General features: G+C 39.3%; 1 protein-coding gene and 1 non-coding gene across 3 annotated transcripts in view; both read left to right on the forward strand.

Annotated features, from left to right (window-relative positions):
* FAM122B (family with sequence similarity 122B) overlaps window positions 1-25,976 on the forward strand; it is a 31,986-nt gene extending 6,010 nt beyond the window's left edge. The window contains exons 3-10 of one of the 2 annotated variants that reach the window (XM_029606658.1): window positions 6,488-6,544; window positions 9,311-9,354; window positions 9,449-9,503; window positions 10,111-10,212; window positions 12,683-12,771; window positions 13,422-13,486; window positions 18,049-18,145; window positions 23,641-25,976. In XM_029606658.1, the coding sequence (XP_029462518.1) occupies window positions 6,488-6,544; window positions 9,311-9,354; window positions 9,449-9,503; window positions 10,111-10,212; window positions 12,683-12,771; window positions 13,422-13,486; window positions 18,049-18,145; window positions 23,641-23,791 (660 nt within the window). In that variant the 3' untranslated portion in view covers window positions 23,792-25,976. The remainder of the gene's footprint in view (window positions 1-6,487; window positions 6,545-9,310; window positions 9,355-9,448; window positions 9,504-10,110; window positions 10,213-12,682; window positions 12,772-13,421; window positions 13,487-18,048; window positions 18,146-23,640) is intronic. The other variant, XM_029606659.1, reaches the window with a different exon arrangement.
* Window positions 22,447-22,586, forward strand: LOC115094775. Its single transcript, XR_003857628.1, has one exon. It is a non-coding gene; the product is annotated as a small nucleolar RNA U109 (small nucleolar RNA).
* Window positions 25,977-26,667: the final 691 nt, after the last annotated feature.

Consider the following 26,667-nt stretch of genomic DNA (forward strand, 5'->3'; position numbering starts at 1 on the left):
CTTAGTGACTGGATTCAGGGTCTGTGATTGCAGAGTTCTGGAAAGTGCAAGGCTCTTAGTTGAATTAGCTGTCAGTGCAATGGCCAGACTAGGTATGGTGATGGAGGTGGAGACGGGGACCGATGACTATTTTATAAAAATAGTGGAAAAGTCCCTGGATAGCTGTGAATGAAAGCTCATGGCACCTGGATTCCAGCCCTGGTTCAGCTTCTGATTGAACTAGAGATCTAAAGGAGCAAGAGAAAACTTCTGAATCAAAATTTACAAAAAAGTAGTAGTAATATTTATTTATTGATTAATTGATTTTATATACCATCGTTTGGAGGGACCATCACATTTGAATTATATGTGCTTCAGGATATAAAGGTGTTGTACGCAAATCTTAAAATGGCATAGACACAATCTGGTGGGAGGTGCAGTACTTGTACGCTTGCCAGTGGGACTTGGGCTAACTGCTAACCATAATACTCACTCTGGCCAGCACTGTGCAGCAGGCCTGCTCTTTCTCCCAGGCAGCCAAATGGTGCAGGAGCAGACTGCAGTCTGCACATGCACAGCTGAGCTTGGTTGAAACAACCACCACACTCATAAATCAATGCTTATTCACAAATACTAAAAACATAAATGCTATGCTGGGTCAGACCAAGGTCCATTGAGCCAATCATCCTGTAAGTGATAGTGGCCAATCCGATCACAATTACCCAGCAGATAAGAACATAAGAAAATGCCATACTGGGTCAGACCAAGGGTCCATCAAGCCCAGCATCCTGTTTCCAACAGTGGCCAATCCAGGCCATAAGAACCTGGCAAGTACCCAAAAACTAAGTCTATTCCATGTAACCATTGCTAATGGCAGTGGCTATTCTCTAAGTGAACTTAATAGCAGGTAATGGACTTCTCCTCCAAGAACTTATCCAATCCTTTTTTAAACACAGCTATACTAACTGCACGAACCACATCCTCTGGCAACAAATTCCAGAGTTTAATTGTGCGTTGAGTAAAAAAGAACTTTCTCCGGTTAGTTTTAAATGTGCCCCATGCTAACTTCATGGAGTGCCCCCTAGTCTTTCTACTATCCGAATATAACCGATTCACATCTACCCGTTCTAGACCTCTCATGATTTTAAACACCTCTATCATATCCCCCCTCAGTCGTCTCTTCTCCAAGCTGAAAAGTCCTAACCTCTTTAGTCTTTCCTCATAGGGGAGTTGTTCCATTCCCCTTATCATTTTGGTAGCCCTTCTCTGTACCTTCTCCATCGCAATTATATCTTTTTTGAGATGCGGCAACCAGAATTGTACACAGTATTCAAGGTGCGGTCTCACTATGGAGCAATACAGAGGCATTATGACATTTTCCATTTTATTCACCATTCCCTTTCTAATAATTCCCAACATTCTGTTTGCTTTTTTGACTGCCGCAGCACACTGCACCGACGATTTCAATGTGTTATCCACTATGACGCCTAGATATCTTTCTTGGGTTGAGGCACCTAATATGGAACCCAACATTGTGTAATTATAGCATGGGTTATTTTTCCCTATATGCATCACCTTGCACTTATCCACATTAAATTTCATCTGCCATTTGGATGCCCAATTTTCCAGTCTCACAAGGTCTTCCTGCAATTTATCACAAAAACTAAATCTTATTTCTTGTTGTACTTGTCCGCTAATATATTATGGCCTTTTTCCTTCAGGAGCTTGTCCAGACCTCAATTAAATTCCACAGTGCAGGTTGTCTTGACCACATCTGACAACAGATTCCAAAGCTTGATTGTGTGCACGGAGTAAAAAAGTGCTTTTCCATGATTTGTTTTAAATATGCTGGTGGTTAATTTCATGGAGTGTTCCCTTGTTTCAGTGTTGTTTGATAGCATTAATAACCATCCTTTATTTACTGATTCTGTGCCACACATGATTTTGTAAACGTCTATCATGTACCCCCCCCCCCCCCCTCTGCTTTCTCTTTTCCAAGCTGAAGAGCCCTAACCTCTGTAGGGGCGCTATTCATCCCCCTTAACACTTTTTTGTTGCCCTCCTCTGTACCTTTTCTAGTTCAGTCATGTTTTTTGAGATGGGACAACCAGAACTGTATTCCAGATGAGGTCACACTATGGATCAATATAGCAGCAATATGATATTTTTTGTTTTATTATCCATTCCTCTTTGCTTCATTCCTAGTATTTTATTTGCTCTTTTTGACAACTGCCTCCATACACTGAGCTCAGGATTTCAACGTGTTGTCCACAAAGGGCTCCATGATCCTTTTCCTGCCTGGTGGCTCCTAATATGGCACTCAGCAGTGCGTACCTGTAGCCTCGATTATTTTTCCCTATATGTATTACTTTTTCACATCACATTTCATCTGCCATTCAGATGCCCAGTCTCCTAGTTTTGCAAAGTCCTTCTGCAGTTGCTCACAATCTGCTGCTACTTTAACAAGTTTGAATAATTTTGTATCATCTGCAAATTTATCACCTCACTCATTGTTCCCCTTTTCCAGATCATTTATGAATGTTAAATAGCCCAGATCCCACTAGAGATCCATGTGATATGCCATTAATTACCTTTCTCCGTTTGGAAAATGGATCATTAGTCATGCCCTCTGATTCTATCTTTAACCAGTTAGCAATCCATAATATGTACACCCTAGCAATCCTAAATATGTACACCCTGGAGGAAAGGAGGAGCAGAGGTGATATGATACAGACTTTCAGATACTTGAAAGGTGTTAATGATCAAAAGACAACGACAAACCTTTTCCAAAGGAAAAAAATCAGCAGAACCAGGGGTCACGATTTGAAGCTTCAGGGAGGAAGATTCAGAACCAATGTCAGGAAGTATTTCTTCACGGAGAGGGTGGTGGATGCCTGGAATGCCCTTCCGGAGGATGTGGTGAAGACCAGAACTGTGAAGGACTTCAAAGGGGCGTGGGATAAACACTGTGGATCCATAAAGTCAAGAGGCTGCCAATGAAGAGTGGGTGACTCGCCAGAATGATGGCTACTGCCTGGAGTCAATACCCTTATTAAATAAACATACACAGGCTTACGGTGACTCCAACATCGCTCTAAGCTTCAACAGCAAGAGGAAATGTGGAAAAAAGGATTCACACTCACAAAGAGGGGAGTAGCTGGCTTGTTACGGCGGTTACTACCCCAAATCAAATAAGTCTGATACTTCACTTTCAATGCATATACAGCAAAGTTCTCTGATTCAACGGCAGGGGAGAAGAAAAACTGATACTTCACACATCCAGCAGAGCTCTCTGCTTCAACGGCAGGGGAGAAGAAAAGAGGGTTCGCACTCACAAAGTGGGGAGTAGCTGGCTTGTTACGGCGGTTACTACCCCAAACCAAATGTGCCTGATACTTCACTTTCGATGCACATCCAGCATGGCTCTCTGCTTCAACGGCATGGGAGAAGACTTATACGTCACGCATATCCAGCATAGCTCCCTGCTTCAACGGCAGGGGAGAAGAAAAACAACCAATAAGGGCTAATAACATAGTCTGGGTAAAACAAATAAGCATGGGTGCAGCTTGCTTATTGCGGCGGCTACTACCCCTAACGAATCAAGCTAGATATTTCACTTGGATGCAGCTCCATCACTGCTCTCTACATTAAAGGTGGGGGTGGAAGGGAAATAGAACCAAGAGCTAAGAGAAACAGATAAGTATGAGAGAAAATATGTGTGAAGCTTGCTGGGCAGACTAGATGGGCCATTTGGTCTTCTTCTGCCGTCATTTCTATGTTTATGTTTCTATGACATTTGTGATACAGGTGACAATGCATCTAACTACAAAAGAGATGCATCGGCAACTAAACTGCAACTTCTGCATTATTGTGTGTATCAGAAAACACAACTACCCCACTGATAGATTCTTCTTCCTCATCACCATTTCCTGCTTCCCTCCCATCTTTCCACTGTCTTTCCTTTCCCTCTGCAGCTTCTTTTACCACCTTCAGGTCTGCTTGTGCTCCTTTTCCTTCATCTTTTAAACTGTTCCTTTAGCTTTTCCTATCTCTGCCGCTTTGTCTTTTTCCCTTCTCCCCATGTCTCTGTGCCTTTCTGTCCTTCTCTGCCACTCTGTCCTTCATTTCACTCAGAAATGGAATATTATACAGTAAATGTTGTGTAGTAGCCACTATTATTCAAGAAGTATGTAGCAGTGAATCAAATTGTGTAGCACATCTAAAATAACAGAACAATTAAATATATTCCATAACTATTCAGTGTCTGAAGTTTTATCCTCTTGTCTGTTTTCTTTGTCTATTTTGTCTTTTTCCTTAATATTCTCTCTTGAAACTGCATTTATGTTTTTTTTCTGTCACCTTTTCCTCCTCTATTGTCCTTTTAGTCTCTTTTTTTGCCAAATCAACAATCTTCTATCCCTCTCTATCCACTACAATCCCTCTTCTTCACATGATTCCCTTTTTTCTCCTCTTTTTCAGCCCCTACTTCTGCAATCTTTTTCTCTCCACTACTTACTCCTGAGTCTTCTTGTGCTCTTTATAACTTTATTTCCTCTCTCCTGCAGTCTCTTCCTTCTTGCCATTTTTTCCTGTGGTCTCTCCCTTGTTCCCTTTCCCTGTACTTTTCTATATTGCTTCTTAGCTATCTTTCTTTTTCTGCAGTCTGTTGTGCTTCCACTTCTTCCATTGTAACTTTTCTCCCTTCATTTATTTCCTCTCTGAAGTCTTTCTCCCATTTTTCCAACTTTTTCTGACCAGTTTCTCTCCCTGACTTCCATCGTCTTCTCCAGTCTCTCTTCCCTCAATTTCTCTCACTACTGCAGCCTCCCCTCTCATTGCTTCCTTCCCCTACAATCTTTTATACTACCCCCATAGCCGCACCTCTCACTACCACAGCAGTCTCGTGGTCTTTCTCCCCTCCCTAGCGCAGGTCATCATGCCCATCTCTCCCAATGGAGTCTCTTTACCTTTCAGCCCACGTTGGAGCAGCAGTAACTGCACTGAGCATCTCTCCTGGCTTTGCTGGTAGATAGCTGGATAAGTCTTATCCGGCTAACTTTAGACCTGCTGAACATATAGAGAGGCATAGTTTAATGGAACAAAGCCAACATGGATTTAGCCAAGGGAAGTATTGCCTCACCAGTTTGCTACATTTTTTGAGGGTGCAAATAAACGTGGCTAAGAGTGAGCCAGTTGATATACTGTATCTGGATTTTCAGAAGGTGTTTTACAAAGGCCCTCATGAGAGACTTCTTAAGAAATTAAAATGTCATGAGATGGGGGGTAGTGTCCTCCTGTGCATTGACAACTGGTTAAAAGATGGAAAACCAGAGTAGGGCTAAATGGTAAATGTTCCCAATGGAGAAAGGTAAATAGTGGAGTGCCCCAGGGATCTGTTCTTGGACCACTGCTTTTTGAAATATTCATAAATGACCTAGAAATGGGAACAAATGAGATGATCAAATTTGTCAACGACACAAAATTATTCAAAGCTGTTAACTCACTAGAGGATTGTGTGCAATTGCAAGAAGCCATTGCAAAACTGGGAGACTGGGCATGCAAATGAAATGTAATGTGGGCTAGTGCAAAGTGATGCACTTAGAGAAGAGTAACCCAAATTATAACTACACATTAAGAGTCACCATTCAGGAAAAGGATCTAGGCGACATAGCTGATAATATATTGAAATCTTTTGCTGTGTGCTGCAGCAGCCAAGAAAGCAAATAAAATGCTAGGGATTATTAAGAAAGGAACGGAGAATAAAACAGAGAATATCTATGTTGGCCCTATTCTGTGGAATAAGCTCCAGATGGCAAGAGTAGAATTACCTGACCTTCCATAAGAAGGTGTAACCTGGCTTTCCCCTGAACTCTAGTTAGGTGGTGGTTTCTGGTTTGCTTTCTGAGCACAGGAGGGAACTTAGGAGCTTTATTCTGGAGATCTGGTCTGTGCTGGTACTTTGGTACGCAGGTGTTTCGGGTGCTTGGGATATGGGGAAGTAATTTTGTTTGTTTTTAGATTTAGTTTTGCGGTGGGGAAGGCTGATAAGGTGTGATTTTTTAGCCATATGATTTTTATTGTATATTGCTCTGGACAGCTTTTCTGGCTGATAAAGCCATATAAAAAATCATAATAAAGTAAATCTTGACCCAATGGAAGGTAATATACGCCTACTAGTATACTCTTACCAGTCACACATGGAATTTCTGTTCATAAAGATTTCAGCTGAAATGTTAAAATTAGTAATTTGATGTGATCCAGGCTTGCTTGCATGATAGCAAGTGAATTGGTCAATAGGTGGTACCTAATAAGAAGCTTTTAACATTTGTCCCCAGGTAATCAAGTAAAATGTAATTTGCACTAATCTGTAGAAAAAAATCCTGATGCTGGATTGATCTTGCCCTGGTTGATCAATTCCTTTACATAATTCATACTAGGTGACTCCTGTTTATGCTCTGTTTTTGATTCATTGAGTATTGCATATAAATTAGTCTTTTATTTTTCACAGTTATCAACGTCGTCTCCAATTCGTATTCCCAGCAGCAGACTTTACCAGCTAAAAAGGGTAAATTGCATTTACTTTTTCAGTTTGATGGACTATTCAGCAAATCAATTTTAATTTTCTTATTTTAAGCATTCTTAACCGTTTTTGATTGAAAATGAAAAATTTAAAAAGCAGCAGAGCTCAAAGCAATAAAATAAAAATAGATGACTTCATCCCACAAGAACCTAGATGGGACCAGTTTGATGTCTCTACTTGGTTTAGCCACCACTCTTAGCCGTCTGTAATAGGAAAATGACTGGATCACAAGAAAGAATTGTTAGAACAAACACTAAAAAAATCAAGCATATTTAAGGCACTTGGACAACTTTGATGAAAAATGAATGAAAATAGGGCATCGCTCTAAGTCAGTGAACAATGGCAGCGTTATGCTGATAAATTTAATCTTCCATTTTCTGAAAAATGCACTGAAGACTGCAAAGTTCAAAATCATTTGACCTATGTGGTCCAGTATCCCTTAGGGATGTGCATTCGTTACATCCATTTCGGCAGTACCAGCGTACCTCACCGACTTTATAGCACATCCAAAAAATGGATAATATGCACATAACTCATTATGAAAAACACAAGTGTACTATCTATTTTTCTGTATGTACTATAAAGTCGGTGAGGTACGTGGGTACCGCCGAAATGGATGTAACGAATGCACATCCCTAGTACCCTCTTCCAAGAGCACACAAATGTGTTTTGATTATTATAGGTATGTATCAAGGAACATGGATGCATGTAGCTTCAATATATTTCATAGCCCCTAATTGAAAATATGTTAATAATAATAAAGTATAGTCTTTAAGTGTTCTCAAGCTCCATTGGAAGTAGGGTCAGCTCTTGGAAGAAAATAGAGTTCTGTTGGTGCATGTTGAAAATAACTTTCAAAGTTACTTGTCATGCATTTCATCCTAGCCAAATTTGCAAAACTAACAGCAGTTACATTAACAAATCCTGCAGTTTCAAAAAAGGAATGAGTTCTTATGTAGTTGATGAGCTGCCACTGCATACGAGTGTTAGTCCTGTGACATGAGCTATAACATGACCCACTATGAAACAGTTTTAGTCATGATACAATTGTTCAGTTACCTTACCAAGGCTTTTATTTTTGTATTCTTGAGGGTCCTTCTGGTGCCAACAAATCACTATGTACAAGTACTTCATGTCTTCTAGAGTTGCTATCACTTTTTACACTTTCAGTTCCCGTTCTGTGATGGTACCTGAGAAACAAAGCTCATCCTATCCACATTCCATAGACAGACCATGCTGCCCCAGACCGTGTGATCCTTCATCTTTTGGTGTCAACTTATCACATAACATTCAAACAGAAATGATCTCTGCATATGTTACCGATATCATCTGAGGGTGTGTAAAGCAAATTTGAATTTGTTAGTGAGGAGACAGCAGCAGAAAATCACAGCACGGCCCCCACCCCAAACGCACACACAACCCAAAAGTCTTGTATTTACTTCCTGACATTCATCTTTAATTTACAAGTTTATTATATGATTTTCATTCATGGAACAATAATAGTACAATAATTTGACATAATCAGATTACAAACCATCATTAGCAAATACAATAACACAAATACATCATTGGATTAAAGTCCCTCTAACTGTATATAAACATCATAAAATACAACCAATAATACAACTATTACATTATAGTCAAAATGAATAATTCTAAAATAAAAATCTAAATAAAATGACCCAAATGATCAAACAACTCAAAGGGAGCTCAAATACTATCCTCTATGGAAGTATTTCAGAAGCAATGTCACTAATGACATTGTTTCTGCTTCAGTAAATAGCAGTACTTTTCATACATTGACACAGAACCTTGAAAGGCTAAAAATTAAATCTTAACTTGATTGCATGTGTGGTGGTATAACATACATGGAATATAGTGGATGATGGCACATCAAGGTCACTTAGCTTACTCACAGGCCGATACAGTACAGTGCGCTCCGTTGGAGCGCACTGTTAGCCTGCTTTTGGACGCGCGTTTTCCCATACCCCTTTTTCAGTAAGGGGAGGAAAACGCGTGTCCAACCTGCGGCAAATGCATGTTGACGGCCCTATTAGGTATGCCCGCGGGATACAGAAAATAAAATGTGCAGCCAAGCCGCACATTTTACTTTCAGAAATTAGCGCCGACCCAAAGGTAGACGCTAATTTCTTCCGGCACCGGGGAAGTGCACAGAAAAGCAGTAAAAACTGCTTTTCTGTGCACCCTCCGACATAATATCATGGCGATATTAAGTCGGAGGTCCCGAAGGTTGTAAAAAGTAAAAAAAAAAAAAAAAATTTAAATTGGGAGAGTGGCCGGTGCACGCGCCGGGAGAGCGGGCATTCGTCCGCTCTCCCACGGACTTTACTGAATCGGCCTGCCAGTTTGCCTAGTTATAAAAGACATATGGCCAAGCATGTATCCCAGCTGCCAGCCGTAGAAGCCTGACCACTTACAGCATATTGCTCTTTATCCAAGACAGTTTTTGTTGTCTTCCTTATTAGGTCTCCGGAGTAGCTGAGCATATTGCCATCACTAGCTGCATGGTTGTGTCCTGAGTAAGAGACTAATGTTCCATTAAGCAAAAGTTTTTTTGGTTTTTTTTTTTAATATCTCTGTTGCTTGGGGGTGTGAATACAGGGCTGTACTCGTACCATGACAACCCAGAGTTGGCTGTTTATTTTGCAAGAAAATCTTTGCTAATGAGAGAGGGAGAAAAACAAAACTAGCTCCAGGCTTTTTAACTTCCATACTGTTTGTGCTCTGCAGGAAGAAGGTGTAGATCTGATGAACAGAGAAACTGCTCATGAGAGGTCAGTGCGTAAAACGCAACCACAGAAATACTGAGTGTCCGCCATTGGCTGATATGCTTGGTCACTTACCATAGGAATTCTTTTGTTGTTTTAGGGAAGTACAAACAGCAATGCAGATGAGCCAGTCATGGGAGGAAAGTTTAAGTTTGGTAATGTCTCACCACTTCTATAGTTGAAATTTTTTTTAAACCATTTGTCTTATTAAACAAGTGGTTTGTAAAAAAAAAAAAAAAAAAATTTACAAGAAAACCATTTCTTGTGTGTCCTGTGCCATACCTGAAAATGTTGCTGTTTTTAAAATGTATTATCTTTGAAATGCTTCTCCCCTAGAACTCCTGGGGGATTTTCTTGTGTTAGCAAGAAAGTAAAAAAAAAATAAATTCTCAGTCCACGATGACATCGGGCTCGCTGCATCACAGCCAGTGTGGATTCCATTCTGCATGATGTGCAGGGGAACCACTTAAGAGCTTACTATTTACAGATTTAACAACTTGTAACTGATTAAGGGGGTGGGCGTTGCTACTTGCTGTGCCTACTTTAGAAATGTAAGACTGTGCAAGTTTCTTACACATGGAAATTAATTTTTCCATGTATTCAGGTAGACTAGGCATGCACAATACTTTATACAAATGTAAATAAAGGAATTTCTAGACCTTAAGGAAGGCACTCTTTCTCTTGTTATCTTGTTGTAGCCATAACAGATTATTAGCTTGTGTTGAAGTATAGTGATTTACAGTATGCATGTTATATTTGCAGAGTGACAATGACTTTGAAAGATCTGAGAAATCCTCCTCTCCGAAGCGAATTGACTTCATTCCAGTTTCCCCAGCCCCTTCACCTACTAGAGGAATAGGGAAGGTAAGAGACACATTTATTAAAAGTGATAGGTGTTGGTACGGTCATGGTTTTAGGTATGTTGATGCAAAGCTATTGCAGAGTCTCTTAAAAAAAACCAAAATAAAATTGCTGACAAAGGATGACCATTATGCCAATTTCATGACTGACATTTCATTGAACCAGTGACTGGAGAAACAAAACTGTGACATGATCCAAAGCCATTTTGAAGCCTGCATACATTGACCTTGCTACAGCAAAATTAAATTTGTTCTATGTGTTCAAAAGTTTTATTGAAACTGTAGCCTTTTTAATAATGATACTGCTTTTTTATATTTTTATTCATGTTTTGTGTTCTGATTGGCTTTCTGCAACATAATTGTCTCCCCATTGAAGGGATATAGCTCTCCTCTGTATGTCTCAACTCATATCCATATTCTATATATACTATGATTTCACAAGACCCGAGTGCAGGTGCTAGCCATTCAAACACTGATCTATTCTTTTACCATATGTAAATGACACGTACAATCACTTTTTCTTTTCTGAATGTGTAGGCATCTACATTTGGCAGCCCTCTTGGGCACAGTGGGCTACTGGAGTTTTTCCCTAACTTTAATCTCCTTCCATACCTCCCCCACCCCAACAACTACCCTGGCTGTTGCAGTGATTGTCCTTGGCCAAAAGGTATAGGGGACATCTCCCTTTGAAGTCCAGTACAAATGCCCTCTTGTATTGGCTAGTAAGTGTCACTGTAGGGCAGCAGCAAGGTACCCCTTCCTTCACTGTGGCTGTGGATACTTGTTAACATTAACCTGTATCTTCATTTTTATATTTTGTTGATTAGAGGCAAAATACCAATGATAGATTTGTAAGATCAAAGTAGAAGCAGTTCCTCTTCATGTTTACCTGGCTCCTCTATCCCTTTATCTTAGAAAATGAAAACAAAGAATGACAGCAGATAAGATCCTCAAGGTCCGCCCAGTCTGCCCATTTCCTTTCCTGTTGCAGTAATGTAGAAACACCCCCACCCCCCCTGTTGATCTTGGGCTTTATGTTCACTTTTTTGCACCCGAGGATCCTTGGTTCTTATCCCATATTTTTATGACCTCTGTTACTGTGCTGTTAATACCCTTGCCTCTTAAGTTCTACTTGTGTTTTAGAAATAACATGTAGTAGGTGGTCTCATAACATTTTATTTTATTTCAAAAATGTGTGTCCCGCATAATCTAAAATTCAAGGCGGATCACATAGCAATGTACATCTGACAAAGCATGGGCTAAGTATTCCTCTCTCAAAAAATTTTTTCAAAAAGTTTTTCAATTTTTAAACTTGGTGGGAAGTATATTCTTTGTTTCACATTTAAACCTTTTTTAGGGAAGTTTGGGAAAGATATTGTGGTAAAAAGTAAGAAATTGTAATAAAGTTTAATATCAACATGAGCAAATGACGATAGATGATTACATATTACTCTGCTTTGTAAGCTGATTAAGGCTTGCGGCCCATTGCAAGGCGAGAGGCCGCGGATTGAAATTTCAAAGCAAAGATCGTTTATGATATCGTCATTTGCCTTTAATTAGTTGATGGTCTGTGGATTGGACTGTTGATCCTTTTCCCTCTCTTTTTGTTCTGGATTATATTAGAGAGGTGTTCTGCTTCTTTGTTTGTTAAATATATAAAAGCAACATAAAACAAAACATTAAAAATAAGCAAACTATGAAAGCAAAAATAACAGTAAAAGAGATCACAATAAAACAGACAGTCTTAAAAACAAGACTTAAATAAAGAGACCCTGCTTTACCGGAAATTGCTGAGGGACTAGATTGAGAGAACCTCACCAAAGGCTTCTTTAAAAAAGAGTCTTCGCAGCCTTTCTGAAAATAGATGTGCAGGTTAAGCTTCTGATGGATTCCGGGAGATTATGCCAGAACGAGGACCTTATGAGAGAGCCTTCTCCCAAGCCTCGTCCAAATGAACCATTCGGAACAAAGGTATCTCCAGCAAAGACTTCTTAGTGGAGTGAAAGGCTGTGAGGTAGACTGTAACTCTTGAATGTAGAATTAATGTTATTTTATTGTTTAAAAGCTTATGCACTAGCAACGCAATTTTGTACTTAATGTGCTTTGCTGCAGGGAACCAATGGAGAGATTGTATAACTGGGGTAATATGGTCACGAATACTAAGCATGATGAGAGGAAGGAAACTGCACTGGTTATTTTCTTGGTTTCTGTTTAGTTCAGTTGGAAGAATAATTTCTTCTTCAGTGGGGGGTCACTCTTGAAAAGAATAATGCCATTGATTCTCCATGAATCCTGTCATAAGCACAGTCCTCTTGCTCACAGCAGATTTTAGAAGTTTGCCATGAATAGGAGGCACTGGTGCTTTAATGTGGGACTTCAGCCAAAAATAAAAATGCAGTTTTCACTGAAGCAGGCTTGGTTAGCAGTATAAAAGATCCTTGGGCCATGAGTAACATTATGTCTTATTTCTTCAGCAATGTTTTTCACCATCCTTACAAATGTTCGTCAGCAGTAATGGCTTACCTCCAAGTCCTATTCCTAGCCCAACAAGACGGTTTACAACGTAAGTGAATCTGTATCCTACCTTGTTTGCTGGTGCTAGTGCTTTATCTCCACGAGTCCGACCTGTTTATGTACAGCCACAGATTCATGGCATGGGGCATCATTGTCAATTTCTATATCCAGGCAACCACTTTTGCCTCTTGAGATTACTGAAATATTCTAAGTTACACAGCAAAAAGATACTCTTGAAAAATGTTTTCCTGGTATATTTATTCCTTCTGTCTGGTTGGTTTCGTTGCATCTCTGCCCCATCTTATTCAAGTATCACGGTCAGCTGCTCTTTAGAATCCTGTTCTATAGATACTGACAGAGCAGCCTGTGCATTGCCCTTCATTCTGCTGCTTTCCAGGTGTCAGACCAGAGTCCAACTATCTGACTTTCCTAGCATCCCCTTCTGTAAAAAGATTATGACCTTAATAAAATGATTTACTCCCTAGTCGGGCTATTGATTCACAAACACATTTAAATGTGCATGCAGGCAGTATTATCTAAACAGGACAGCTCTGCAATGCCTTCTGTGTTTGAGCTGCTGGACCTCGGTGCTAGTATTGTTGTTCAGATGGCCTGGAAGTTCAGCATTGCCTTGGGGCATGTTGTGATTGGATAGGAGTTCTGTCTGTTTCTGATGCCAGTATTATGGCTTTTACTTAGCAGGAGGAGTCAAAGCCCGATCAACTGCATCAGGCCCAGTGTTCTCGGCCCTATCAAAAGAAAAGGTACTGTCTGATGCTTATGGTACCAGAAATATTACAGTTATGTATATTTTTTACTATTGTACATGAAACTGTGCAAAGGTAGGTGGTAAATTTATGCATAAACTGCCCAGAATGTCTAAATCAGCAGCCATGTTCCATTTACCCTGTGTATCGAGCAGTCCAATGTCCCAAAACAGTGTTAAAAAAAAAAAAAAAGGGTGCTCAGGACAAGATAGAGAGCCAGACTCCCTAGGCAGGGCTGACGGAGGAATACTCAAAACGCACCAAAGTTAATGTATTCATTTGTAAGTGACATCCCAGACACCAGTGCCTTACTTACTAAAAATGAACAGGTGTGGTGTTTGGGAAGGAGCTTTCACTAATAAATTATTACCTACATTTTGCAGTGGCTGGTGACTGCACTCAGCCTAAAAACTCTTTTTTTTTTTTTTTGTCTAGCTTTTTTCTCAGTATTACATATTCATAATTAATTACTAAAATATGAAACATATATAGACTTAGAGAACTAATTACCACTTGTGTAGCTTATCACAATGAACTAGAACTTGCTGCAATCAATACTTTGTTTAAACGATACATGTTCAGATCATGATGAACCAGGTGGGTATTCTTACCATGATTTTTGCTTTATTTTTAATGTCACATAGTGTGCCACAATATAGTCTAAAAGTAGCAGAGAAAAATCCAGCTTTGTGATTAAACAGCAGCATGTGATTCTGTGTGACAATCACAAACCAAGAGCAAGGCAATATTGCAGGTTCTTGGCTTTCTGACAGTGCGTTCCAGCTTCCCTGCTGCATCAGTACAGGCAGCTGGACAGGTGGCAAAGAAGGTTAAAACGGTTACGGCTTTCCATTGTAGAAGAATGCCATGAGGGGCCTGACTTTGAAGAGGTTCCACCCATCCTGTACATGTGGTTTTAAAAAAAAAAATATTTTGAAAAGGTGTATGCATACCGCCATCATGGGTAAATAATGCACAGCACTATAAACGTAGCTTGCACTGAGTCTCCAGAAAGTGAAGGACTAGAAAAGTGTATACATATATTTTTTATTCAAAAATAGATTCACACTTATGTGTCATGTTTGTTTTTAGGGCTCTAGAATCACTACCTTAGTCCTTTTTTGGACAGAATCCTAGTTCTGTGCCCCACAAGTATTTTTGGGAAAGCACAGTCATGGAAACATAGTAGATGTTGGCAGCTAAGGATCATCTGACCCCACCAGTTCTGGAAAGATTGGCATTTAGACCATGACACTATTGCGAATGTGGGGCCCTGTAACATGTTTTATTCAAACATTATATTGCATGACACACTGACATGCTTATTGACACCTTGCATCAATTTTGTATGTTTAAGTTGTCGTGGAAGATCAAGTTTTGTTTTTTTATTTTCTAAATTTTAGGTTTCTCTTGTTTGAGTGATTCATCATACCAGGATTCCTTGACTTTTCTTTGGTGTTGATTGCCCTCTAATATGTACCACACACTGGATGTTGCTTCAGTTATCTATGTTATCTGTTATCTTCATTTATCTATTATCTATCAGAAGATGTGTTATCTATCTGCATGTCTTCAAAGTCTTGAATTGTTGGCCTTTTTCAGTGAAAAGTTTTAATAACATAATAGAAATAGGACAAACCTATATTAACTTTAGGTACAACATCTCGGATTGGGTGCAACCTGACTGGAGCAGCAGTTAATACCCTTAATATAAGGCTTGATGGGGTGATCAGCCTGCACAATTGAGGCCACAAATTTATAGCTAGATTATGGTGTAGAGTAATTGTTTGAGACACTTTTAACATTTATTTATTTAAAAATGTTTATATACCGCTTTTACAATTCAAAGAATTAATCAAAACGGTTTACAGTAAACATATATAAAAATAGCAATTAATAAACAGCCCAAATAGCCTTTATGCTTTGCAGCTGCAACATCATTCTCCATTTTGATGGCAGGGGAATTAGATTCAGGCAACAGCCAATGCTGAGCCCCAAAGTTTACGATTCGGCTACTGATACGCAGACATTTGGGGAAAAAAGCATTATGTAGCATAGGATTGCTTCTGTGGCTAAGTCCAAAAGCGAAGCATGTTCAAGCAGCATTGATTGAATTATCAAGAAGTCTGGTTGCCTCAGAAAAATGTGGCTAACAGTAATTTTGTTATGGGGTTGATGCTTGCTTGATTTTGATTGTAACATAAGGCTTGGAGAAACAAGCAGCAGTTGCTACTCTTGACATCGGGCTTAGGGGTGGTCTGCAAACAGCACCAGTTGGCTAAAACATACAACTTGCTGGGCAGACTAGATAGATCAATTGGTTGACGACTTCTGACTTGTTAATATGTAGATGATGACAAAAGCCAGTTGACCCATCTAATCTGCCCTGTTGTCCTCCTCTCGCTGGCTCTCTATGATTTTGGGTAGATGAGCATATAAATTCCTACACAGAAAACCATAGGGGCTCCTCCTCCTTCCCCACCGCCACTGTCTTTTCTTGATTCCCCCCCTACCATTGTTCTCCGTACCAAGCATGCTTAAATTTCATCAGGGTTTTCCCACCCCCAACCTCCACAGGTAGGCTATTTTCAGGCTTTGAATTCCTATTTGGTTCTTGCAAGTCCCATATTTAATCCAACAGTTAGATCCTCTCCCACTAAGCCTCATAATAATTCAGTAGTTGCCAAAACTAGTGAGGTTCTTTGAAACATCCACTCCATGACTCATCTTTAGCTGGAACCCAGACATGGCTAACCAGACTGGAAGAGATGATCTGACCATGTAATACGTTCAACTCAGCACTGCACAAAGATATGATAGGGAGATGTATACTTCATGGTTTTCGGGGAGGGTGGGTGAACATAAGAAATGTTCTCTTGCTTTACAAGATAAACCAAGTTGCCTAGCTACATATGAAATTGAGCCTCCACAGGACATTGAGAATACTCTCAACAAGTTAACTTTCATTTTTTTTAATTTGCATAAACCAAAACATTTTTTTTTAAAGTGTGACCTATGACTACAATCTGGCCCACTTCAAATTATCAGTCACATAATTTATGTGCAACCTGTTCTATGATCACTTATTTAGAACTTTTATACTTGATGCAGATTTGTCAACTTATGTGTCAGTTGCTAATAATGAACATAAAAAATGTCATGCTGGGTCAGACCAAGGTCCGTCAAGCCCATCATTCTGTCTCAAGACAGTGGCCAATTCAGATTGCAAGTACCTGGCAGATCCCATAAAGTAGATCTATTTCCTGTTACTCGCTGTCTGGAATAGCAAAAGCTTTCTTTAATCTACTTGACTAATGTTTTATGGACTTTACCTCCAGGAATTTGTTGCTAATCACCTTGACCAAATTCTGTGGCAGATTCCACAGTTTGGGTGGTTTTGTAGATCGTAATAAGTGGGAAATGTTTGTAATGATTTTTATATTTTTGTAATTGATTGTGATGTAAATTGAATATGCTCTCATCTGATGAAATGTCATCCATAAGTCAAATAGATGAATAAAATTATACTCCTCTTCCATATGACTGAACAAATGCTCAGTCTGCCTCCCTCATTTTTTCTACCTGTTATGCCCCACTTTCCCCTGCTTCTGTGCTTTTGTGTCTATCTCAAATAAGTTTACATTCTGTCAAGGTTTAGGTTGCCACTATTTCTTCCTGTAGGCTGTTCACTCATCGTCTGCTCTCAGTAAAGAACTATTTTCTCATGTTTCCTCTGAATCTTCCTCCCTGCAATTTCATATCCTGACCTTTTGTCCTTGAATTTTATTTTGTAAGGTGTTTTTAGTCTTTAAAAATTGTGTATTTTTTGACCGAGAACATTTTATAGGTGCAAAGACAGCACTCCAGAGCAGGGGTAGGCGACTCTAGTCCTCAAGTGCTGCAAATGGGTCTGGTTTTCAGGATATTCATTATGAATATGCATATTTGCATGCATTGCCTTCATTGTATGCAAGTATTCTCATGCATATTTGCAGCAGACCTGTTTTGTAGCACTTGAGGGCTCTAGTTGCCAATCCCTACTCCAGAGTGTGCAGTATAGGATTTTGCCTCATTTCTCAAGCTCTGAAGGCATTAGACTTTGACCTTGTAATCCACAATACACCTGGATCAGGCTTCGGAATCCTTCAAAATGCTCTACTTTTGGTAAGAGTCACTTTGTGGTTATGCACCTTTTTTTCTGATTGTTGTCTTGAAAATTCATCATTCAAGCTTTATTGTCCTTGCTGATAGACAACAGTAGCCGTTATCTAATGTAATGGGCAAGGAAAACAAAGCCTACACTTCATGAGCGGTTTTCACTGAGTAGTGAGTAAAAGGAGAAAACTGTGGTTCTAAGCAGAAAAGTGGGCCAACCTGATCTTTTGGGTCATACACTAGGAAGCATTTGTAGAATAGTAACATTGTTGTTATACAGTGACATTCAGCACATATCCTGTTTTTCATGACTATTTCATTATTATGAAGAAATAGAACTTCTAGTATGGATTTTCTGCAGCATAAAGTAAGGCCTGTCAATTTTTTTTTTTTTAAATCCTTAGGTGAAATGGAAACAGAGAGTCAACCAAAGAGACTTTTCCAAGGAACCACCAACATGCTTTCTCCAGATGTAGCACATCTGTCAGATCTCAGTTCCTGGTAAATATTAACACTTTCCAGTCAGTAAAGATAAATTTGCAGGTGCTGAGTACCGAAGCATATGAAAGCGTAGGAACATGGTTAGGAAAAGACTGAAAAGAGCAACAAAGGTCAAAAGTTTACATTAGGCATGGACATTGTTTAAAAATCATATTGAAAGCCCAGACCAGATATATTCCATGCATTAAACAAGGTGGAAGAAAGACCAAAATGACTGCTGGCATGGTTAAAAGGTGAGGTGAGAGGCTATTCTATCCAAAAGAACATATTTAAAAAAATGGAAAAGGGGATTTGCATGAAGGAAACAGCATAAGCACAGGCAAATTAGATGAAAAGCATTAATAAGGAAGACAAAGACAGAATTTGAAAAGAAGCTTGCTGTGGAAGCAAAAAGCCAGTGAGGGAATCAGTTGGACAATTAGATGATCAATGGGTAAAAGGGGTACTAAAGGAGGACGAGGCCATAGCAGAAAGATTAAACTATTTGGTTCAGTTTTTACTGAGGAAGATGTAAAGCAGATACCCCTGCCAGAACTATTTAAAGATGATAATTCAGAGGACCTGAAACAAATCTTAGTGAACCTGGAAGATATAATAGGGCAAAGTGACAAACTAAAGAGTAGCAAATCACCTGCACTAGATGATAAACATCTGAGTGCTGAAAAATGAAATTGCAGACCTGCTATTACTAATCTGTAAACTATCACTAAAATCGGATACAACACTACCATATCCAATTTGTTCATGTTCTTTGAACTTTAATAAAAAAATATTTAATCATAAAATCAGCTACGTACAGTTCCTGAAGATTGGAGGGTGGTCAACATAATGCCAGTTTGCAAAAAGGATTCCAGGAGTGATCCAGGAAACTACAGACTGGTGAGCTTGTCATGAGTACTGGGAAAAATGGTTGAAACTATTATAAATAACATTACTGAACATATAGATAGACATAGTTTAATGGGACAAAGCCAACATGGATTTAGCTAAAGGAAATCCTGCCTCTCTAATCTGCTACGTCTATTTTGAAGGCATGAATAAACATAAAGGTGTGCCAGTTGATACAGGGTATCTGGATTTTCAGAAAGCATTTGACAAAGTATCTTAAGGAAATTAAAAAAAAGTCATGAGGTAGAAGGCAGTGTTCTGTTGTGGAGTGAGAACTGGTTAAAAGAAGATAGTTAGGTTTAAATGGGCGGTGGAGAAAGGTGAATAGTGGCGTGCTCCAGGGATCTGTACTAGGACTGCTGCTTTTTAAAAATAACCTAGATCTGGGAGCAATGTGTGAGGTGATCAGATTTGCTGATGATACAAAATTAATCAAAGTTGTTAAATCACAAGAGGATTGTGAGAAATTGCAAGAGGACCTTGTGAAACTGGGCATCCAAATGGCAGATGACATTTAATGTGGACAAGTGCAAAGTGATGCAATTAGGGAAGAGCAAGCTTACACATTGGGAGTCGCCTCCCAGGAAAAGGTTCTAGGTGTCATCGTGGATATGTTGAAATCCTCTGCTCAGTCTGTGGCAGCAGCCAAGAAAGGAAATATAATGCTAAGAATTATTATTAGGAATGGAGAATAATACAGAATATCCTAAAGCCTCCTTACTACAGTTTGAGTATTGTGTGAGGTTCTGGTCACCGCATCTCAAAAACGATATAGCAGAATTAGAAAAGGTACAGAGAAGAATGATTCCATTATGAGGAGGGCTTTTCAGTTTGGAGAAGAGTTGGCTGAGGGCATAGATAAGAGGTCTGTAAAATGAGTAGAGTGAAACGGGTACACATGAATTGGTTGTTTACTCTTCCAAAAATTACAAAGACTAGAGGATATGCAATGAAGTTATTAGGTAATTTATTTATTTATTTATTTATTTCAGATTTTTATATACCGGCATTCGAGACAGCAGTCACATCGTGCTGGTTCACATAAAACAGGGGTGCATAGTAAACATAACTATAACAATGGTGTTGAAAAGGCAGTTACATATAACAGGGTGATAAGAACTTGGCTGAGAAGGAAGAGAAAGGAAAGGTTATTAAAATTCACACAGGTAAACGATAGAAGATAAGGATGACCATGGTGTATTTGGAGATTAGTTAACCGAGTTGGAGATTAGTTAACCATGGTATAGTTGGAGATTAGGGGTGGCTTGGTGGTGTTCTATCAATTGGCGTCCGGGAAAGCTTGTGTGAATATCCAGGTCTTTAGTCTTTTTAGGAGAATATATATATATATTTTTTTTTTACTTAATGCATAATTAAACTCTGGAATGCGTTTCTGCAAGATGTGGTAAAAGCTGTTAGTGTAGATTAGTTTAAAAAAAACTTCCTGGAAGAAAAATCCATAAACCATTTTCTGCCCCTTGGGATCCTGACAGGTACTTGTACCCTGGATTGGCCACTTTTGGAAACAGGATACTGGACTTGATTGACCTTTGGTTTGACCCAGTATGGCAAGTCTTGTGTTCTTAAATATAGGGCTAGATAGGTTTACAGTTAATACATTTAATTTTTCAAAATCTAGGCAGCTTATGGATAGCAGAGCTTTAGTTCTCTTGGAAGTGTAGTAAGTATAGGATTAACAGAAAACTGTCTCATTTTTAGAGATTTCGAATTGTCAGTACTTTACATTTCTTGGCTTTAACTTTTCAAAATTCACATTTATGTAAGTGACCAAATATAGCCTGGCTTTTATTTTTTTCTTCCTTTGGTTGCTTAAAAGGCTTTATGTGCAGGATTGGGGATATTTGATGACTTATGGAAACATACTCCTGTGCATAATGCTTTACACATTTAGGGGATGATATTGAATTTTTTCAAAATCCAAGGTTCTTTTTATGCGCACATGAAAATCTTTCGCTTTAGTGACATACCTCTCAGGGCCTCGTGTATATTCCAAACACCACTCCTTTTACCACATGTCAAAATAGTGTCCTTTACCTCCTGGAACTTCACTGTGCAGCTCTGGGATCATGCCAGTTGTAATGCAGAAAAGCAGAAATAATCAGAGGTGTGTGGGGGAGTCCCCGAAGAAGCCACCTCCAAGAAATGGAAACTGGCAACCACCTTCATGCACTAATCAACATCTATGTGGCCGCGTCTGAGTTTAACCAGGGCTAAAAGCTCACTCTGGTTTCTTTAATTGTTGTGATTTTCTTATCTCAGTCTTTGGCATTTTACTCAAATCGAGAGCCATGTGGAAGATGTGCATACATTGTATTGGTCACAAACTGCACATATGCACCGGATATAGCCAGAATAGTTGCTAATGTTATATATGACATTCTCCAGTTGTGACATTTATCAATGAGGAAATTACATTTCTTGCCATACTTAAGGTTCAGTGGTAGAAATGTTCCTGAATAGTGTATAAGGTTATGGATTTTAATTGATGCTATCCCTAGGCACTGCCAGTACCACACAGCCCAACCCCTTGGACCTCCACTCCTGAGGGTGGGGGTCTGTGAGCGCAGGCTTAATCCCCCTGCTAATTACAATCTGAGGATTGTATTAGGGACAGTTAATCTAGTAGGCAAACTAGATGGTTGCTTAAGGTGCCAAAAGTGTGTGTGTGTGTGTGTGTGTGTGTGTGTGTGGAGGGGACAGAAGAAACCTCCAGGTATTTCCTGTTCACTTTTAAGGCACAGCACCACAAGAGAGGAGGGAAATAATGCTGGGGAGATGTGGACAGGAGATGGAGAGAGGATATTGAGCGGGTTGGGGAGTTGAGAGGGTGCTGCACGGGTGAAAAAGGATTCCGGACCTTTAAAAAGAGATTTAGAAGTGGAGTGAAGAGCGAGGAAGCTCAGCACTGCGAAAAGGGGGAAAGAAATGAGGATGATGCAAGTGTGTTGAGCAGGGAGTGGAGGCAAGAAAGAGTGCTGAAGGGAGAGATGCTGGACAGGGGGCTAGAGAGAAGGGATGCTGGGCATTGTGGAGAGAGGGGTGCAAAGGGAGGGGCGATGCAGCAGTTGGCAGAGGGTGAGAGGGGAGGGAGAGAAGGATACTGTGTGCTAGCCAGAGCAAGTGTATGAGAGAGGGTGCAAGGTTGAAAGTTCAACTAGGGTGCCTAATACAATCCAGGCTGGTCCAAGGGGATTCCTGCCCCACCATCCCCTCGTCCCTTCCCTGAACCCTCACTCCAGGTCCCGGGCAGGATTAGCGGTCTGCGAGTAGGAAATTTGCCACCCCATATATTTTGCTGGTAAGCCTGTGTGTAAATCCAGATGCGTACGTATGTAATGTATTTTGCTTCTGAAATGTCAGGTTTGCTTTGGTTAGTTTATTTGCTGCTCTGTCTGCATGATGGAAGCCATGATTCTACTCCTTCCTTATATGGAGCATGAATATACCTCTCACATGCTAAAGCAAAACTGGAGATCTCAGGGCTACCAGTCTTGGAGGAGAGGCTGAGTAGTAGTATAGTTCTCCAACATTAATTGGTTAAAAAAAAAAAAAAGTGCTTACTGTGCATTATTCAGCAGGGTTTATAGCAAGCTGTTGGCCATCCATGATATTACTGGCAATGGGCAAAGTAATGACCTGAGAAGTGGACTGCTAGTGTGTGCGTTCATCTAATGCTGTTTTTACACAGAGTAGGATGCAATAAAAATTCAGTCTGTAACCTGAGCCCATTGAGGGAATATTTGGATAATTCCTCTATATATAATTCCTCTAACCTCTCTCCCACCTCCTTTCTACAACAGCCAACACTAGTCTCACTCCCACCTACTTCACCCTAGCTCCTTCCTTTCTATTTATAAAACTGAAGAATTTGCTGTTTTGCAGCCCTACATGTATATAATCTCTTCCCCCTACACCTTTCTCTCTTCCTCCCCTACTTAAACTTATACCCTCTCCTTCCTTTGCCCCCTTATTATTCTCCCTTGACTCTTTTATAAATAGTAATATTATAACTACTCCATATAATATTATCATTATATATCTATTTATATTTTATAAATTGTTTATTGTTAATGCATTTAACCGTTTTTAATGTAAAGTTTTCTTACTGTTTTATGTAAAACGCAATTGCAGATTTTGTTCTATGTACACCGACGTGATATCTCTGATGAGCGGCGGTATATAAAAACCAATAAATAAATAAATCCTGTATTGTAGAATAGTTAAAATATTTAAATACAAAATTAATAAAATGAGAATAAAGTAAACTCATACATACCTTTCCAGCCTAATTTTAAACAGAGGTGATAATGTTTGTTCCCTCCTTCAGCCTGGAGTGTTTACTGTAATGTGCTTATGAGCTGAGCGGTCCTGGCAATGCATATGGTTTATGCATTGTATATATCTTTGTATATATATCTACAGACACATTATCAGATTTTCAGTCTGTGTCTCCTTCTAACCTGAATTGCAAGTGCATATGCTTGTCTTCATGGTCCAAGTAATAGTCTGGATTGGAGGAACATGCAAAATAGTCCAACCGTTTATACAAATTTCTCATCGTGTTGTTTTCTTGTTGCACTTTGTAGCCTGTCTTCGGACATTCTTGATGGGAGTAGCAGCAGCGTGGGTTCTTCCTCTGATTCACTGGTTAAAGTCGGCACTGTGGCAGAGTCTTCTGTGACCTGTTCAAACTCCTGCTCTTCGTTCATCTCGCTGGATGATCTTTCACCTAAGTGACCCTTCTCTCCTTCGGCTCACTGCTTGAAGGTAGAGTTTTCCTTACTGTGCAGAAAGTCCAAAGGGCCTTGATCAAAGATCTGTAAACACTGAAGTAACACAAAAAGAACATTAATCCTGGTGGACACTTTTTTTTTTTCAAAGCTTTGCTTTTTTGTGTGTTATTTGTTTTGGTTAATATTAGCATCTGTTATTACTGGGGGGGGGGGGGTTTTTTGTTTTGTTTTTCTTTTGAACAATCCATGTAAGGGATGTATTAGTGTATCGTTGCCATCATGAATAGATGGCAGTTGCAATGATGGATGAAGATTTTCATTTGTTCTCAGCTAGTGATTACTTTTAACAGTCATGCATACTATTCCTTACTCTTTATAGCTAGTAAAATTGAGACTACCTAGTTTTCCCTGAAGCTAAAAGGAAAAAAGTAGCCATTTGATTTGCTCTTCTCTTCCCCACTCCAGTGCTGCAGTTAGTGCCTTCGGTTGCCTTTGTGGAAGTATTTGGCTGTGTGGGGGGTGCTTCAGCAGAAGTCATGTAGTTCGATGGCGTGGGATTTTGCCAATGCTCCTTTCCAGTGCTATTCCATTGTGGCTTGTGAATGCCTTCTACTGGATCATTACAGCTGCATGTTTCTTCCCATTACAGGCACCGCAGATTAGAATACCCTTTTAACACTGAACTTTTTAAAGATTGCAAAAAAAATGTATCTTGAAGTAAGATACATAGCACATGGTATCAAAGACTGATACTGCAGGAAGATGTTTGAATTACTTCTTTTCTAGACACGCTTTGAACGTGTATCCTTTATTGCCCAGGATAATTCATTAGTATCTGCTGCTGCGGGCCGTAATCCTGCATTTGATACTTCCATTTCTTGCTGCAGAAGTTACAGATGTCAAGAGCAGAGGATATGCTGCAAAATATGATGAATGCCTAAACTTTATTTTTGTGTGTGCTCATAGCCCAGGGCAGGGAACCATAACCACAGAAAGCTCTTGCAATATGCATTGTAATCCAAATATTAATTTTGTAGATCAGATATTCTCTGAAGCCTCAGTAACTCTTTGAGCAGAAGCTGGTGGGGACATATGTGCACCACTCTAATCTCCCTGGGGCATTGAGACCACTCTACAACAGTGCCTTGAGAGACACTGGTACAGTTCAAATTAATTTTCCTTTTTTTTTTTTGCAGTAAGAATAGTATTAAATCTAGTAATTTTAAGTAGTCTTCCATTTCTTGGTAGGCTACTTTGTTTGTTTGTTTGAATTTTGCCTTTGGTTTGAGTAATGAGCTGGAAGTTGGTCAGATGCAGGATTTTCAGCATGGTCTGTTTCCTAGCTTGTAGGAGAAGCATGTTCTGGTCTGATAAATGAACACTAGCTCTGAATTAGTTTGGCATTCATACTGCTGCGCACTCAGCTCAAGGTAATGCCGTAGATATTTCTCATTTTAAAACTTACCTGAGTTTAAGAAAAGAAACACAAGTGCATCCATTGTAACCTACTGTGTTATACTATTTATTATTTATAACTGTACAAACATCTGTGGTGAGGAATTATAGTTTTTTTATGATTAAACTCCATGTTCTTATGTTCAGTGATGATAGCTGGCTTCATGAAACTTGTCTATAGTGTAAATTTGCAACGTTCTCTGCCAGAATCATCCACTTCAGTTTGTGCTGTTGTAAATAAGACAGTCCTGCTGTTCTCTAGTACAAGCTGATTGCTTATATATATATATATATATATAACTTTTTTTTTTTTAATGGATGAAAGAGGATCCCATCGAGTGGCTTTTAAAGAAGTGTGTGTGTCTGCAAAACCAAAAGCACAAGGTCTTGCAATATTGCATTGCTGTGAGAGCTGTGGAGGATACTGTTGAAGGACCATGTATAGTACCCAGGATTCTTCTAGTCTGTGCAGCTGTCTGGCTGACATGTCCTGTTTTCCTAGTAACAATCACCATTCTGGGTCAGTAGTGGTATTTCCTGCTTTATCATTTTTCACCTATGGAATGTTAATTGTCCCTTATCTGAAATAAATGTGCATATTGTAAAATAATGAACAGTAGTGTGCCACTGTTAAATACTGAGCTGCAGTATATAATGTGTCTGCGTATTTGTATATGCGCAGGTTTGTTAAGCAGTGTTTCTGCTTGTACAATAAATGATGATTGTATATTTTGTTTTGTTTTGGGTTTTTATTCACTCTAAAACCAGTGTTTTATCTAATGGTCAGATTGCTCTCTCTCGTTAACCTCATTGATAGATCTCTTCTACATTGTCCAGTCTGTTCTTTGTATTTTTATATTTAGTTTATGTAGATTACTGTAATCAACCTCTTGCTATCAGAAGGGCCGGTCCCATGTATAGTGAAACAAGCTGTGATCAAACCAATCCTAAAATATAAAAATGGCAGAATTGACAATAGGGACAATTTATAGACCAATATCCAACTTGCCTTTTATTGCAAAAGTTCTGGAAAAAGCAGGGTTATCACAATTGGAAAATCACTTAGAAGACAATGATATTCTATACCCAAACCAGATTCAGAAAAGATCGCTCAACAAAACTGTACTCGTTTCTTTAATTGACCCTATATTACAGGGGTTTGATGATGATTCTTATATCTTGGTACTATTAGATTTAACAGCAACATTTGACAAGGTCGACCACACTGCTATGTCATCAGATAAAAAAAACCATTGGAATAAATGGAAGCGTACTCAAATGGTTATTCTCCTTCCTAGCTGATAGCACTTTCTAAGTCAAACTAGGCAACCATTTATCTGACACATTCCCAATCAATACAGGTATCCACCAAGGCTCTGCATTCTCGGCCACACTTTTCAACATCTATATGCTTCCACGATATGT

The sequence above is a fragment of the Rhinatrema bivittatum genome, chromosome 6 (assembly GCF_901001135.1).
Source record: "Rhinatrema bivittatum chromosome 6, aRhiBiv1.1, whole genome shotgun sequence".
Taxonomy (NCBI): Eukaryota; Metazoa; Chordata; class Amphibia; order Gymnophiona; family Rhinatrematidae; genus Rhinatrema; species Rhinatrema bivittatum.